The sequence below is a fragment of the Aythya ferina genome, assembly GCF_964211825.1.
Source record: "Aythya ferina genome assembly, chromosome: 2".
In the NCBI taxonomy this organism is placed as follows: Eukaryota; Metazoa; Chordata; class Aves; order Anseriformes; family Anatidae; genus Aythya; species Aythya ferina.
The window spans coordinates 65,455,945-65,470,534 of NC_140297.1; the positions used below are offsets into that span (position 1 = coordinate 65,455,945).

Sequence of the window (14,590 nt, forward strand, 5' to 3'; positions counted from 1 at the left end):
AACTGCAGTAGCATATTACACTATCTTTTAGTCTGCAGGGGAAGATGAAGTGGATGGTGGAGTGTCACATAACTCTATGGTACTTGTCAATATCCATGTCTCTATCTCAGAAAATAAGGCTACCGAATAGAGTAAAGTGTTAATGGAGAGTGGAAAGGAACAGGAACTGGAAAGGGAAGGAGGGAGGGAGGGAGGGAGTCTCTGTGGCCATTTTGGCCCTGGGACATCAGCCATTCCTTCCTCTAAAAGGGGAAAAGGAGGTTTTGGTTGCAGCCAGAGGATGCCCTGATGAGAATAATCAAGAAGGCACCAAATTCCCATCAGGGAAATTGCTCCCCACCTTGAGACTGATGTGAAGCTGTGGTATGTTTAGCCTAGCTGTAAACCTGACTCCAAGCAAACTGATGGAGTGACAAAAAGACCTTCATGGCAAATGGCCAGGAACCTTTCCCTGCAGCTTCTGCAAGAACCTTTTGAGGATAGCATTTAATTCCATTTTGCAACAGTCTGGATGCTCCCCAACAGGGCCTGGATACAACTGAGCTGCCATTTGCAACCCCACCAGATGACCAAGATCCCCAAAAGTGCTGCCTCTGTGGCCTCACTAGCAGCAGCAGCCCCCGGCCCTGCACAAGTGCTGCTGTCTTCATAACCCCTGCTATTTGAGGTCAGGGTCTGCTGCTTGCAAGTCTTGCTTTTAAATCAAAGGCAGTTGATTGCAGGAAGGCAGAAAGACAATCTCTGTCTTGAATAGGATCAAGGATGATTAAGGGAGTGGAGCATCTCCCTTATGAGGAAAGGCTGAGGGAGCTGGGTCTCTTTAGCTTGGAGGAGACTGAAAGATGACCTTATTAACATTTATAAATATGTAAAGGGCGACTGTCAGGAGGACGGAGCCAGGCTCTTCTTGGTGACACCCAATAATAGTACAAGGGGCAATGGGTGTAAGCTGGAACATAGGATGTTCCGCTTAAACACGAGACAAAACCTTTTTACAGTGAGGGTGACAGAACACTGGAACAGGCTGCCCAGGGGGGTTGTGGAGTCTCCTTCTCTGGAGACTTTCAAAACCTGCCTGGATATGTTTCTGTGTGATATGATATAGATGTTCCTGCTCCAGCAGGGGGCTTTGACTAGACGATCTTTCAAGGTCCCTTCCAATCCCTAATATTCTGTGATTCTGTGATTAGTGCAACAAAGGAAATTGTAAGGACTTTTCCAGCGTGCTGAAAAATCAGATGTTCTATAGGATAAATCATCCAGCCTGACATTACAAATGCTTGCTCATTTAGCAAGTACAGTTTATTGAATGCATATTTTATTGTTACTTATTAGCCATCAGTGCTGTTGACTCCTGAATTCAGGGATGTCAGTAAAAAAACGTGTGGCTGAATTTACCCCATGCTTTCCTTGCAGTTACATGGTTTGCAAATTTCATCAGAAAGACAAGCAATGAGTATTGCAGGCTACATACTTAGAAATACATTGATGTGGTCTACTGCACATGAGAATACTTCCTCTTCGTTAATGTTATTAACATAAATAGTAATTTTACACTGTCAAGACTGAGGATAAAGGAGTTTAATCTCCACATATAGTCTGCACAGTGGTTATGAATCCCAGTGCACTTTAACATGAGCATAATTCTCATCCGCACTTTCCTCTAGAATACCAATTGTAACTTTTCCACATGTATGCAAAGAAGTGTCTTCATCTCCAACTGATCCTTGTGTTAATTTTATGTATTAGGAAAAGCATGCAAAGTTCAAACCTTCTATCAGGTGTAATGATAAATATATTTGCTTTCTTTGTACTGGTACATTCGTCCAAGAGACATCTAATCCCATATAAAACAAATATATATGAAACCCTATTTACTACAGGACTCAAGTTTTTTATTCACATACAATAACCTGCATATAAAATTCCTGTGCACAAGTTAGATAGTTACTTCTCCAGTTGTCCTGCTTGTGCTCACAGTAGTAGTCATGGCACAGATATATGAACACATATATATTCAAAAGCTTATAAAAGACTGGAGTCAGGATAAAAAAATGACTTTCTATGTCTGAGTCCTTTATTGTGATGACCTCTGTTAATCCCTGCATGTGTTGCCAAATAGGCCATAATAGAGGGGAAAATGCAAACTGTAAATTCTGCAAGAGGTTAGGTATTTTGATCAAAAAGCAATTTCTCCATTTTACAATCACCAGTCTATGAAGTGAAGTTTATTCCTGCCAGTCTGCTTTTTTTATCTACTTGTACTGCCATCTAGTTTGTTCCCTTTACGGAAATTACAAGGTCATCCAATCTGAACAACTGTTTTTTCTTGTAATTAACTCCCTGCAATCAGCAGGCACCAAATGTGAAGATTTATGGTTATTTTTTTCAAGGTGGAAATTTATGAGCTGGTTCTTAATGGAGCTGCCCTAAATTTGTCAGCATTAAACAGCAAAAGAAAAAAAAAACACCTTTTTCTTCTTTTAAAGCCAGAATATAACATCTTGAAACTACTTCCCTATTTGTGTTTCACCTGTTTTTGTTAATATTTGTCATACTTGTCAAAAGAGAGCACCCTGTAGACTTCACATAGCCTCTTGACTACTGCAGAAATAAAAGACCATTTCTATTAGTGACCCAAGTTATTTCCTTGTTACTGCCACAAGCACTCATTATATTATACATACACTATATATCACCATGAATTATTTTGCTCAGCAGAGAAACATGGCTTCCTCTGAGGTAAAAGCTGACAGTGAATTGACAACTAAAAGCAACACCACTATCAATTCAGGACATGAAATGAAGGATACCGCACCCCATTGAAACTGCAAAGGAAACTAAGTTAGACTAAATATATTTGTCTAGGCTGTGTTGACAGAATAAGTTAAACCTCAAATACAGAATGCAGAAAGAATTAGGGGGCTGAAGAGGACAGGAAGTATGAAGGGGAAATTCTAACTCTATAATGTATTCTGGTTTGGCTTGTGCAAAGAAAAGATGGGAGAAACAGTTGCTGCAATGAAAAAGCAGAATGATTTGTACTGCTTCCATGAAAGCAAGCAATGGGAGTAGTGAGAGATCCATGGAATAACAAATGTCTTCCTGGACTGGCAACACCTCTGATTGAAATTGGAACTTTTGATACAGAGCCAACACTTTCCTTTTCATCAGTAGCCACCTGGGTGCCTCTGGGGAGACTTTGCCCTCAAACACTGCTTCCTGCTGCCTCTTGTCTACCATTAAGAACATTACTCTCCTCAGCATAGAGTGTCTCTTCCTCTGTAGCAGCAATAAATTGTATGTGCACATTTGGAGCCCCACCTTCTAACATGGAGAGACCCATCTGCACAAGGTCAGTCTGCAGCCAGCAAAACTGCATCCACTGTGCAAAGCTTTGATTTTCTGCATAGCAAAACATTTGCTGACTCTGGATGAGCAACACTGGTGGTGGCATGGATTCATCCCATTCTGAGTTGGAGCTGCAACAGAGGAGAGGTCACACTGACAGGGCCAATTCAGATCATGGGTCAAGGACACTGTTCATCCCAAAAGCAAGGGAGCATGTAGGGGCAATATGTTCTCTGGTGGCACCATTAGTTCCCCCTTCCAGGATTGCTCCGCTGACCTTTTGCCATAGCAAATCTTAACCAAAAATTACATAGATGAATCAAATACATATTGTTAGTGGTTTGAACTCATAAATCAAAACAATAGTAATAGAATCATTTGTGATGTTAGAGTTGTGCTTTTCTGTGATGGACAATGATGATATCTATGAAAATTCCTGACATTAAGAGACAAGACCAAACCATGTTCAGAAACGAGAATCCTTGTTCTACTGAAACACAGCATTAGATGTCTAAAGAGATCCTGATAGCTGGGTGGTTTTTTTGAAAGCACACAGTTTGCTGTCAATGAGAGTTCGTGAACTGGTAGATTTGTTTCCAAAAAAAAATTCATAGGTATATATATGTACATTTGGAGACTCCAGCATACATTAAATATATTTATAAACATATGCATGTGTATATCTTTCAGTCTCTTGCCTTAGGTCAAAAAGCCTGTGCAAGACGCAGCCTTCCCTGAGCATTTTAACTACAATGCCACCCTTCCTTTCAGAGCAACAGAGCTTGCCAGCATATCAATCACAGAAAACAGGGCTGACGAGGGCCTTGAGAGTCCATCTCATCTATACCTCTGCATGGGACCAAGATCTGTTCTGCTTAGAGTGTTTGTTCCTGGCAGTTGAGCCCAGATGTGTAATGATAACTTGGTTTCAATTTGTCGCCTGCTTTTGCTGCCTTCCTCTTGATGCCAAGGGCAATTTAGAAAACTCTCTTGGGGTTTCTCACAGAAGTACAGCTTCCTCACAAATGAAAGGAACAAAACTGCCATTTTCCCCTAGCTATCATCACAGCTAAAACCTAGGCTCGGCCCTCTGTGGCTTTTTTCGGTCACCCCCATTCATGAATCTAGCACTGTTGGATCCTCCCTTCTAATCCAGGATTTAGATGAGCTTGTTTACCACAATTCCATTTTCTGTGTGATTTATACCCAGCACTCAATGTGTAAAGATGCAAGGACCACACACATGCATTCTGCTGTTAGGGGTTATAGATGAGCTCTTGCTTTAGGCACTTGTTTTTCTCTCATTAGCGAAAGCTAACAATAACCATGAGAATTGCAGACATCAGAGACAATTAGGAAGAAATTATTTCATGTTACCCAACAAAATAAGGACTGTGAGTAAAGCCTAATCCTACTGTCTGTCCACTCTTTCTATCCCTAAATTACTCTGAAATGAGGAGGGAACAAAATGCTCTCCACGGTGCTGGATGAATGGGTATTAGAAGATCCAGCCATGCTTGTCAGGGGTCATCTTGTTGCCATCCTCTGGCTGAACAAAACCTCCCCTCATTGGCACTGCAACACAGTTTAAATAATTAATTGTTTCAAAAAGCTGCCTCTCTTCACAGCAGAATATTTTAGTGAGTAAAAAATGATCTCTGGATTGTTTGGTCCCCTCAAGCTTTTGAAGGAACCGCTGTACATTTGCAGGGCATGTACCTCACAGACCAGCATCCTGGGGAGCCATGACTATGGCACTACCAAGTGGCCTGTACCTGGCCACGGCAGTGGGCCTCTGCCATTCTCAGTGCTTCCTCCACATGGCAAGATGTGGTCTGCTTGCTCTCATAAAGTTCAGATGTGTTCTTTCTTTTTTCTTGGCCTGAAATAAAAGACCTGTTGATGTGAGAAATGGGAACCTGGAGGCAAACAGCCAAAAAATCAGCCAGGCGGCTGGATGGTCAGCCATACTAGCACAGACTCAGGAAGAGAGGGCAGAGAGGGAAGTCCTGCTCTGCCTAATAGCACCTGACAAATGGCTGGGACAGGGACAGTGACAGCAAGCTGTCAAGTGATGGGTGCAATCAACAGATCCAAGCCTGTTTCACAGGTGAAAGTAAACAATTGATTTAGTGAACTGGAACGTTAATCAAATTTATTATTTTGGACAATGTTCTAGCAACCCTCCTGAAAGAGAACGTTCATCAATACAATGATGATAACATCTCCTCTCATCATGCTGCTCTTGATTTGGGCTTGTCCACCTGAAAAGTACAACTGGCCAAAACTACTGGACTGTCTTCCACAGGCATTATGTTTAAGGTGGAAGCAACTTTTGGAGAAAAGCCTTGAAAGTGATCCATCTACCTAAGCAACAACTGGAAAACCCTGCAGACTGACTCATCCTTAACACTGGTAATAACTCTGCCAACTTCATGGTGACTCTGCAAATGCTATCCTTCTCCCATATTGTCCAATTTTTCTACTCTCTAGTGTACGTCTCTTCTACTGTTTACAAATACTTGTATGCTCTTTCTCCTGCATACTTACCCACACACAGAGGGACACACAGCTAACTGGCACCTGATGTGGACATATGCAAAAACCTTACAGCAGACACATGACATTCTAAACTCAAAGGCAATTGTTTATATCTGTGGCAATTCACCAAGTTCACTTCATGTCAGGTTCTCTATTTCTAGGCAGCATTTTTCAGCACAGCTGAGAAAGATATAGTATTGATTGGGAAATGTGGAGAGTAGATTACCTTTCTGATTGAGATAGTAGATGACCATCATCTGTCAAACTTGCCATTCCATAATGAGATGTATGACTTGTCATGTTACATTTCCAAATCACAGACATCTCTGAACCATTTCCAAAGCATCAATGGGGCTAGTAAGACATCTGGCAGGTGTGTATGTCCATATCTCATGTGTACATATTTACAGTCATGTGCATGCATAGTGTCTCTGATTCATTTTCCTTCTTCCTATCCTTTTTCTTGCAATACTTGCAATGTATTATTTACATTGATTCAGATCAAGATTTTCCACTCACTGTTGTAGGGACAGCACCCCATCATGCATTACAGAGTGCATAAATCTAGGACTATACAGTAAACAACAGGGCACTACTGTATATCTGGCAGAGAAGCTTGCTACTGACGCACTGCTTTAAAGACAGTGGAACATATACACACACTCACAGGACTCAGATGTCCCTCACTCAAAGTCATAAGAGAAGCAAGAGGTAATGTCTGCAAATTTCAAGACTCTTGCAAGACTCTTGCTTGTTTATTTGCTTCTAATTTAATTATTTTTGTTAGTTAATGTGCAGACAGCTGCTTCCCTACTTCATCTCTCTTTGCTTCCACACTGGGCATGGTTAAATATGACTCCTACAACTGACAACTCTTTGCAGCAGCACAACACAGACTGTGAAATCTTACTGGATTGCCTGTGGCATCTGCCGATGATGGGCAGCAGTCCCCTGACACACACACTGCTTGCCTATCGACAGCCTTTATGCATCTCCCCTGCCTTGTGACTTGCAGCCAGCCTGTCCTCTGCCCTGAGGTGGGCAGGAGTGTGCTGCTGATGCAGACATGACACTGCTAAGATACTGTGACTATCAAGAAGCAACCAGTTCCCTTACCATTGATTCTAACTGTTAGGGAAAGTGATGCGTATAATTCTGGATTATCAGATTTTTTTGTACAATTAGATGATCCTGTTCCAGGAGGTTTGAAAAGCCAGAAGGAAGCAATTCAGTGAAATCAGATAAGGACAATGCCATGCATTCTTGAAAAGCAGTGGACAGAGTCACAGTGGACAAATCTCAGCTTCAGTACTTCTGTTATCTAACTGCTAATGAGCCCCTTTGCTACTGTTGGGGTTTAAGAGACTCAAAAAAAAAAAAAAGAAGTGCTTTAGAAAGCCTCTTTTATAGCAGATCAGCCACAGTTGTCTCAAGGTATGGGAGAGGCTTTGTGAAAGAGGTGCAAAGAAATGAGGTCTTACCACTTCAAGGTAGTGCAAAATCCTCAGAAAAGTCTCTTGTAGTGCATGGCTATAAATAAATATATAGATAGATTTTCTCTAAAGGGCTTTTGTGTTTACTAAATAATACATTGACTGTGTGGTTTCTTATGATCACCATTATGATTCCTTGGGGAAACAGAAGTGCAGAGACTGAAGCATCCATCTCCATACCAGGGTACTGCAGTATCATGCCAGTACATGTTAGTCCTCTCCCTGATAGCCACCTAAAGCAAAATCCAGTCCCTCTTTCCTGCTCTAAGCTGAATGACTGGGCAACCAGTATAATTCAGGTTAGACAGCTAGAATGACCAGTGAAAGGCAGAAATTCATCTTTTCCCTCTGCTTCTTAACATTCAGGGTTCTGTTTTCCTCTTTCTAGCTTATGGCCACTTACATGCATTTGTGCAGTTGTGAAGTTATGCAAGCACCAAAGGGACAAAACTGAGGAGTTTGGCAGCTGTAGATTAATGAGTTATTAGCCCACTAGGCAGAGAAGAAAACCATACCCACTTAAAGATTTATTTAGTGCAGACAAGTCTGCATTTCAGAATGGAAGTTAATGGAGTTATAATGGTTTTTAGCAGCTAAGAACATGGCCTCTAGCATCCACTTACTATCCCCAAGTTACATGTGGTTATAAGCTTAAGTTCTGCATAGTAATTCACTATTTTTGCTCCTGGCTTCAGAGCAGTTATCACACTTTGAAGTAGTCCATTCTGGCTTGCTTGGAGGAAATGGTCTTCTAATTAGTTGCTGCAATTGCTGTGTAAAGACTGCCATGAAGCAGTCTGGGCACCACCATATGCAGGGCATGTTTTGTGGTCTTGGGCAGTAACATCCATTTTCACTTGGGTCTGCATTTGCTGAGCCTTGATACAGGTTAGACACCAGTAAAGCACTACATTTGTGTGAAATGTTACTCTGGTAGGCCACAAAGGTCCTGATCTGTCTCATGGATGAGCTAACACTCAGGTGTGTAGTGGGCCAGATTCTGCCATAAGATACAGTCTCTGCAGCCTCATCCCTACCACTGCTCTGGTGTAAGTCAGAACACTATTCTCCTATTGCATTCTGCAAATGCAATTATAAAGTCATAACAATTGTCTGTGGTAACCTGGAGATTCAGGAGTTCCACACTACTTTTAAATAGGACATGAACAAACAGTTTTGAGCCAAATTGATTCCTGCTATAATGCTAATAGCACTGGAGGAAATACACCTGGGATGATTTTGGTCCCACATAGTATGTAAATGGTCAATCTCTCAATATGCCTGACTATAAGCTTCTTTAAAAATTACATTCTCTTCATAGTACTAAATTCTGATCTGCCAAATGTTGCAGCTAATGAGCTCTTCCAAACGAAATATTGTGAGGATTATGCATAAATACGGAAGTATCCCAATCAGCCACTTGCTGAAAATTATTGGATCAATTGCAGACAACAATAACTATTTGCTGAAGTTTTTATTCTGCCTTTTTTTTTTTTTTTAACTTCTATAAGTAGATTATGTGATTTCATTGGCTGGATATTTTAATCCATAGAAGGCCATTGGTAGAACAGTACAGATCTCTCTGAAATCCAAAATTGCCGACTGCAATTATAGTCGGCATCTCACATCTTCTCTAAAGACTATAAATGCTTCACTACTTTAATTTTGCTTGTCATTTGCATCATTGTGTGACAATGGCAAAAGACTCAGTAACGAAGTCTGGACAGTACAAAAATATTGTCCAAATTGAAATATTCCCTCTATATATTTGTCAGCCTGTATACATGGATACATCACATTTAGATACAAAGCACTGGTAAGACATGCACTCTCCTTTTGGTGCTGAAATACCTGTGGCTTTTTGCATACTAGAGCTGATGAAAATGGTTTTCTTCTCATATTTATTGATTATTCAAAATGGTGAAATACTAAATAGTAAATACTTGTAATTAAAAGGTCAGACTGGAAACTGTATTATTCTAGGTAAGGCTTGTGAAATTCTACCAATTTCAGTGACATTACACTTGTAACATATGGAAATGAAGCAACAGTGGCTAAGCCATTTTTTAAGTTTGAATATACACAGTTTTAACTATTTGAAACATTTGTGATTACCCCTAAGTCCTACCTACAGGACAAGAAAAGATCAAGCATTGTACCTCATACTGTGAATGAGCAGAGAAAATAGGAACAAACACATTTGAGGAAACAATGATGTTGTGACAATATGGGGCTTACATCAGAGGGATTCTGAGTATTGCCAAAATTAGCTTCCCTTGTTAAAAAGACACATGCTTAAGAAACATTCTTTAGTGGGGAAAAAGCATGTTTTGGAATGGTGAGAGATAAAATACTCAATAAAAATCACCTGGGGTACAGTGAGCTGTGCAGAGCTGAGGTTCACAAATGGCACTATTTACCTTAATCAGAGATGTAAAATTTCTGAAAAACCCTACTAATTTAGGCAAATAGGCAGCACAGTGGAAATGTTGTTTAATGCCATTGCAAGGTCAAGCAGTGCAGATCAAGATACACTAACAGACAAAAATTTCAACTCACATATCTCAAAGGGTTCAAAATTAATCATATAAGGCAAGGACTGAGACCTTGCTATCACGCACTGCTCTTTGTGCTCTACAGCTCTATGTGCAGCTGTAGATTAATGAGTTATTAGGCTGAACAAAGACTGGACTGAACAGTTGTGGCACCCTGCAACAGTGCAGCACCACTTGTATACTTTGGTCATCACTGCTGAGGCCCTTCAAAAGAGCACTAAAGAATTAGACAGGTTTTGGAGAAGGCTAAGCATGACTCAGCACAAATGAAATCTTTCAAAGATGGGCTGGAAAAATGTGGATACTTTATTCTGAAGAGAAGATAGATGGGACTGGTCATAAAAAAGTAGGTAAAATCATGACTGAGGTACCAGAAGCTTTTATTCTTCCTGTCTGTACAACATGGCAGCGGTATACTCACTTCCCTGCAAGAAAAGGAGCCTCTCCCCCAAAAAAAGCCAACAAAAAAACTGACTGGTCTCTTTGTGATTTTCTCAGAGTCACACCAGAGAGCAACTAATAGCAATCACTAGCTCTTCACACCACTGAGCTGACAATATAACAGCATTAAACTGACAGCAGAAATTATGGCTGGAGCACAGGAGGTCCTTCGACATTCCTACCTGACCTTGCTTTACTATTTCTTGATAGAAATCTTCCTTTAATGGCCAGCACTCTATGTGCCATGCAATACAGAAAAACAGAACAGCTGGTGAATAAATGCTGTTATGAAGATGAAAGAGACTATGAAAGTAAATCTGTTCAAGTCTGACACAACAAAAACATGTACTGAAGGACAGAAGTATTCTGGATCAGAAAAAGACTCAGCTACTCAGCAGAGACTCAGTCAAGAGAGAAAGCTATTCCTCTGTCCTCTGTTCAAACCAATAGCCTATCAAATGGCACCAAAAGCTACAGTCCTAAATATTATCAAAGCTGAACTTATCCCAACAGTGCACTGAAAACATCTAAACCCACAGAGTTTGTGCTGGTACTTAACCAAAGATCCTATAAAATATGCCAGGATAGGACCCTGTATGGGAAGTTACAGGAAAGTAGATATGATGCCTAGAGCCTTTTTTTCTCCTTGGCTTTTCCTCTTAAATGTTGTGACCAAACAGATCTCAAATGTTTGCAGAGTAAGGATAAAAGCTGTGTCCCACCACATATTTTGAAAAGCAACAGCTAGAAAAACATTTGTCTCCTACCTTGTTAACTTTGTCCCAATCTGCTGCCTAAGTTCGAGTCTCTCCTCATCAGTCTGCATGGGGAGGATGTTCTTTTCCTCCAGCTCTCGCTTGGAAGGCCTGTTGCTGAGTTTGATTGCTAAAGAGTCCTTCCTGCAGACTTTCATTGCCAGAGAGCCTGTGGGAGAGAGGAGAGGCTCTGCCAAAGGAGGTGTCATCATTTCATTACAGTATGCAGCAGGCAAAGAAGTGCCAGGCAAGGGAGGATACTAGGTTCTCACTGGTATGGACTGTGGGAAAAGGAGCATCAATTAACTTCTGGTGTTCAGATTATTTCCATCATAGTACAGACAGGATGAATTTTGTAGGTGTACCGGAAAAAGGAATCAAAATATTGTTTTACAGAGGGAGAAGAGTGAAGAAAGTTTTTTTTTTTTTTTTCTTGTAATTGCTAGTAGCATCTGTAGCTTTCTCTAGTATGGTGTTTCTAAATTCTCAATAGAATTAATAATACAACCTCAGAATCTGTGAGGACAGCAGGGCTATGGCATAGAAAGAGAGAGTTACTTCTCTCTTGCTGTGTAACTCCAAGATAGCCAAGTTAGCATTAAAAAGAGTCAAAAATCTATCATAAGCAGCACAGACCTTTATGTATGTTAGTTGACACTGCTTCTCAGGAAGTGACAGTGGCAAAGACAGTGTGAAAACCTGTGGCCTTTCATGGGTCAATCTTTCTTTCCTTGGCTTGCACCCAAAACAGACTGAGCAGGGTCAAGAGGCACAAGCAGACCACAAGGCTTTGGCAGGAGAATGCAAAATAATGCAGTTCTGTTTTGCTTCTTAGTTCAAGAGCAAAACTCTAATTTCACTTGTGGGGTAAGGGAAAATTTTGAGATGATGAAATATGCCTGTTTTAGAAACTTGTGTGCGTTTTTGAAACGGTGTGATTGTACTGCTCCCAGTTTTCAGAAGAAAAGAAATTCAATTGCCTGAAAGTTCAGCTCAGCCTATGGGATGACAAGCTATTGTCATGCATGAAGTAAGGTATCCTGTCTTAATGAAAAAGTCCTATGATCAAACACCAGGGGAGGGGATAGGTTTTCCCAAAAAAGTCAGGAAGGGGCTGCAGGACTCTCTAGACTGTAGTTGTGATACATCTATCAGTTAACCTCTTCATATTTGAGCCCATTTTGCCACTACTGTGGACCACATCAAGCTGGAATAAAATCACACACAATACAGCAATTTTACATACATTTTGTGCTGATACAAGCACCTGAAAAAAGTGTAAGCCAGTACAGAACTGGGTTCAAACTGCCCATAGTGCTTCTCGAGACAATTAGCATGAGGTATACAAATCTGATTCCTAGTTTGAGTAACAACAATGCAAACGAGAAACGACTCCTGAAAAGGAATTACACTCATGTAAAAATACTGTTTAGCAAATCAAATCCATACCTTTAGATCAAGTCAGGAGTTCAGAGGGAAAGGCTGGATATGGTACTTAGGGACATGATGTACTGGGTAATATTGGTGGTAGGGGGATGGTTGGACTAGATGATCATGGAGGTCTTTTCCAACCTTAATGATTCTATGATTCTATGATTATGGGTTAAAAAATATAGAATGAAATCAGAACAGAAAAAATACTCTGGGACCAAAACACAAACTTACTCCCATCCAAACCAACTTATTCCCATCTATATTCTCAGGGTGTTTGGAAAATAAAATGCAGCAGAGTAGAAAGCAGAACTATGCTGCATTCCTGTACTGATTAACACATCTTTATATTGATCTCATTTGAATTCATCTGCACAATTCTCTCTAACATCATAATCTAAATCGCACAATAAAGGCTTTTTAAACACATGGCATCTTTCTAGTAGGTAAGCTACTCAAAAGAAAAATATGAACCTCTCCCACTTTTTATTCACTTTTTCCTGCATGGAAATGTCAAGGCTATTTCCTCTATTCTTTACTCTAGTAAACCTTGGTCAATATAAACTGGGATAAAGTATGTGCCAAATTCTGATTTTGACATGATTTAATATTTTCTCTGCATCAAAAGTCTGATTCTCTGTGGTGCTAATTTCATCCTCCTTAAGTAACCCTATTGAGATGATCTTGACTTAAAGTCAAAGGCAGGGTTTCTCTATACCACAGAAACTTGGGAAAACTAATCTGAAAGTCAATTTGGAAGAGAATTAAGATAAGACAAAAAAGGTCATTTAATTCTGCATGAGAGCTACCCAACACACGGATTCATGTGGATCAGGGAATTCACTTTAAATTCATATTACTCATTATTTTGGATTAATTTGCCAAGCGTCCCCCTGTAGTCAAGCCTTGAGAGATGCAAAAGCCATGGTCAAGAAAGAAAATTCACTTGTTTTTCCTTTGTGTTACTGAGAATTCAGAGGAAAACATAAATAAATGAGAAAGAAAAAATGGAATGGGTCTAACTTGTAAATAGTGAGTTATCCTCATCTTCCTCTTCCTCTTCCTCCTGTCTTGTGTAGAGGCAGGAAGAATCTTCATAGCTGGTTTCATGAGGCACATTTTCTTTATTGTCATCGCATTCAATCACAACAGTTGGCACTTGTCTCATGTCTGGAAGGCCTCCAGGTCCTGTTTTTGTAACACTATCACCTGTATGTAAACCAGAGCTGTTGGGAAAGAAAAACAAATAAATAAACTAAAGGAAACAGTGCAGTGCAAGTCTGTGTTGCTTCTGTCACTATTTTTAGTAATGGTCTTTCCTGCCTTTTTTAGAAGAAATGAGGACAGAAAGATCTTCGTAACCAGCAAGACATCTACTGGGTTTAAAACTGAATGCACATTAGATTTAAGGGACAACACTTGTTAGGGAGATGTAGGACAGCATACAGGCAGAAATACTAGCAACTCAGGACTAAGAACCAAAAAGCTGCCGACCATACAGTCTCTTAGAGGGAATTGCACCAGCTACTCAGGGCAACAAGCAATCTGGTGTCTGTACGACCTCTCCACCAGAATGGAGGCAGTAAGGAGAAAATACCTCTCCTGAATGCAAAAGCTGGAGTAGGAGAGTGGGAGGAAAGAAAGGTATGGATTTTAGAGGAGGATTGTATGCAGGCAGAAGAAAGCTAAGATCTGCACAGTTGCAACTTGTTGATTGGCTTGAAGGGAAGACAAGTGCGTGACTATCTGAAGCAGAGGGGACCAAGCATGTGAAATGGAGCTCAGAGAAAACAGATTTTGGGAGGTAGTGAGAATAACAAGGGAGGGAGCTAAATCCTGGGAGGTCTGTTTGCTAATGACACAGTTACATGTGGGGGCTGCAGTGACAACATCCCTTCTCCTGTTCCTGCTGCTCACTCCAGCTAGGTGCTGTAGATAAATCTGAAATGCTATCTAAAGTCACATTTCTTTTGTCACATAAAGTGTGATCTGATCATTTCCTGCAGCTTACTGTGGTCAGACC

The 14,590-nt window shown here is 40.5% G+C and overlaps 1 protein-coding gene and 1 long non-coding RNA gene across 12 annotated transcripts in view; one reads left to right on the forward strand and one right to left on the reverse strand.

Moving 5' to 3' along the window:
- The window catches only part of LOC311432935, a 162,831-nt gene extending 149,946 nt beyond the window's left edge, over positions 1–12,885 (forward strand). Inside the window, exon 2 of the long non-coding RNA XR_014690436.1 lies at positions 12,605–12,885. This is a non-coding gene — a long non-coding RNA (uncharacterized lncRNA). The remainder of the gene's footprint in view (positions 1–12,604) is intronic.
- Positions 1–14,590, reverse strand: part of PHACTR1 (phosphatase and actin regulator 1) — a gene marked incomplete at its 3' end in the record, with an annotated part of 439,651 nt that overhangs the window by 40,121 nt on the left and 384,940 nt on the right. For all 11 annotated transcript variants that reach the window (XM_084511511.1, XM_084511517.1, XM_084511521.1 and 8 more), the window contains 2 exons: positions 13,591–13,793; positions 11,149–11,305 (listed from right to left, as the gene is read on the reverse strand). In XM_084511511.1, the coding sequence (XP_084367637.1) occupies positions 11,149–11,305; positions 13,591–13,793 (360 nt within the window). The remainder of the gene's footprint in view (positions 1–11,148; positions 11,306–13,590; positions 13,794–14,590) is intronic.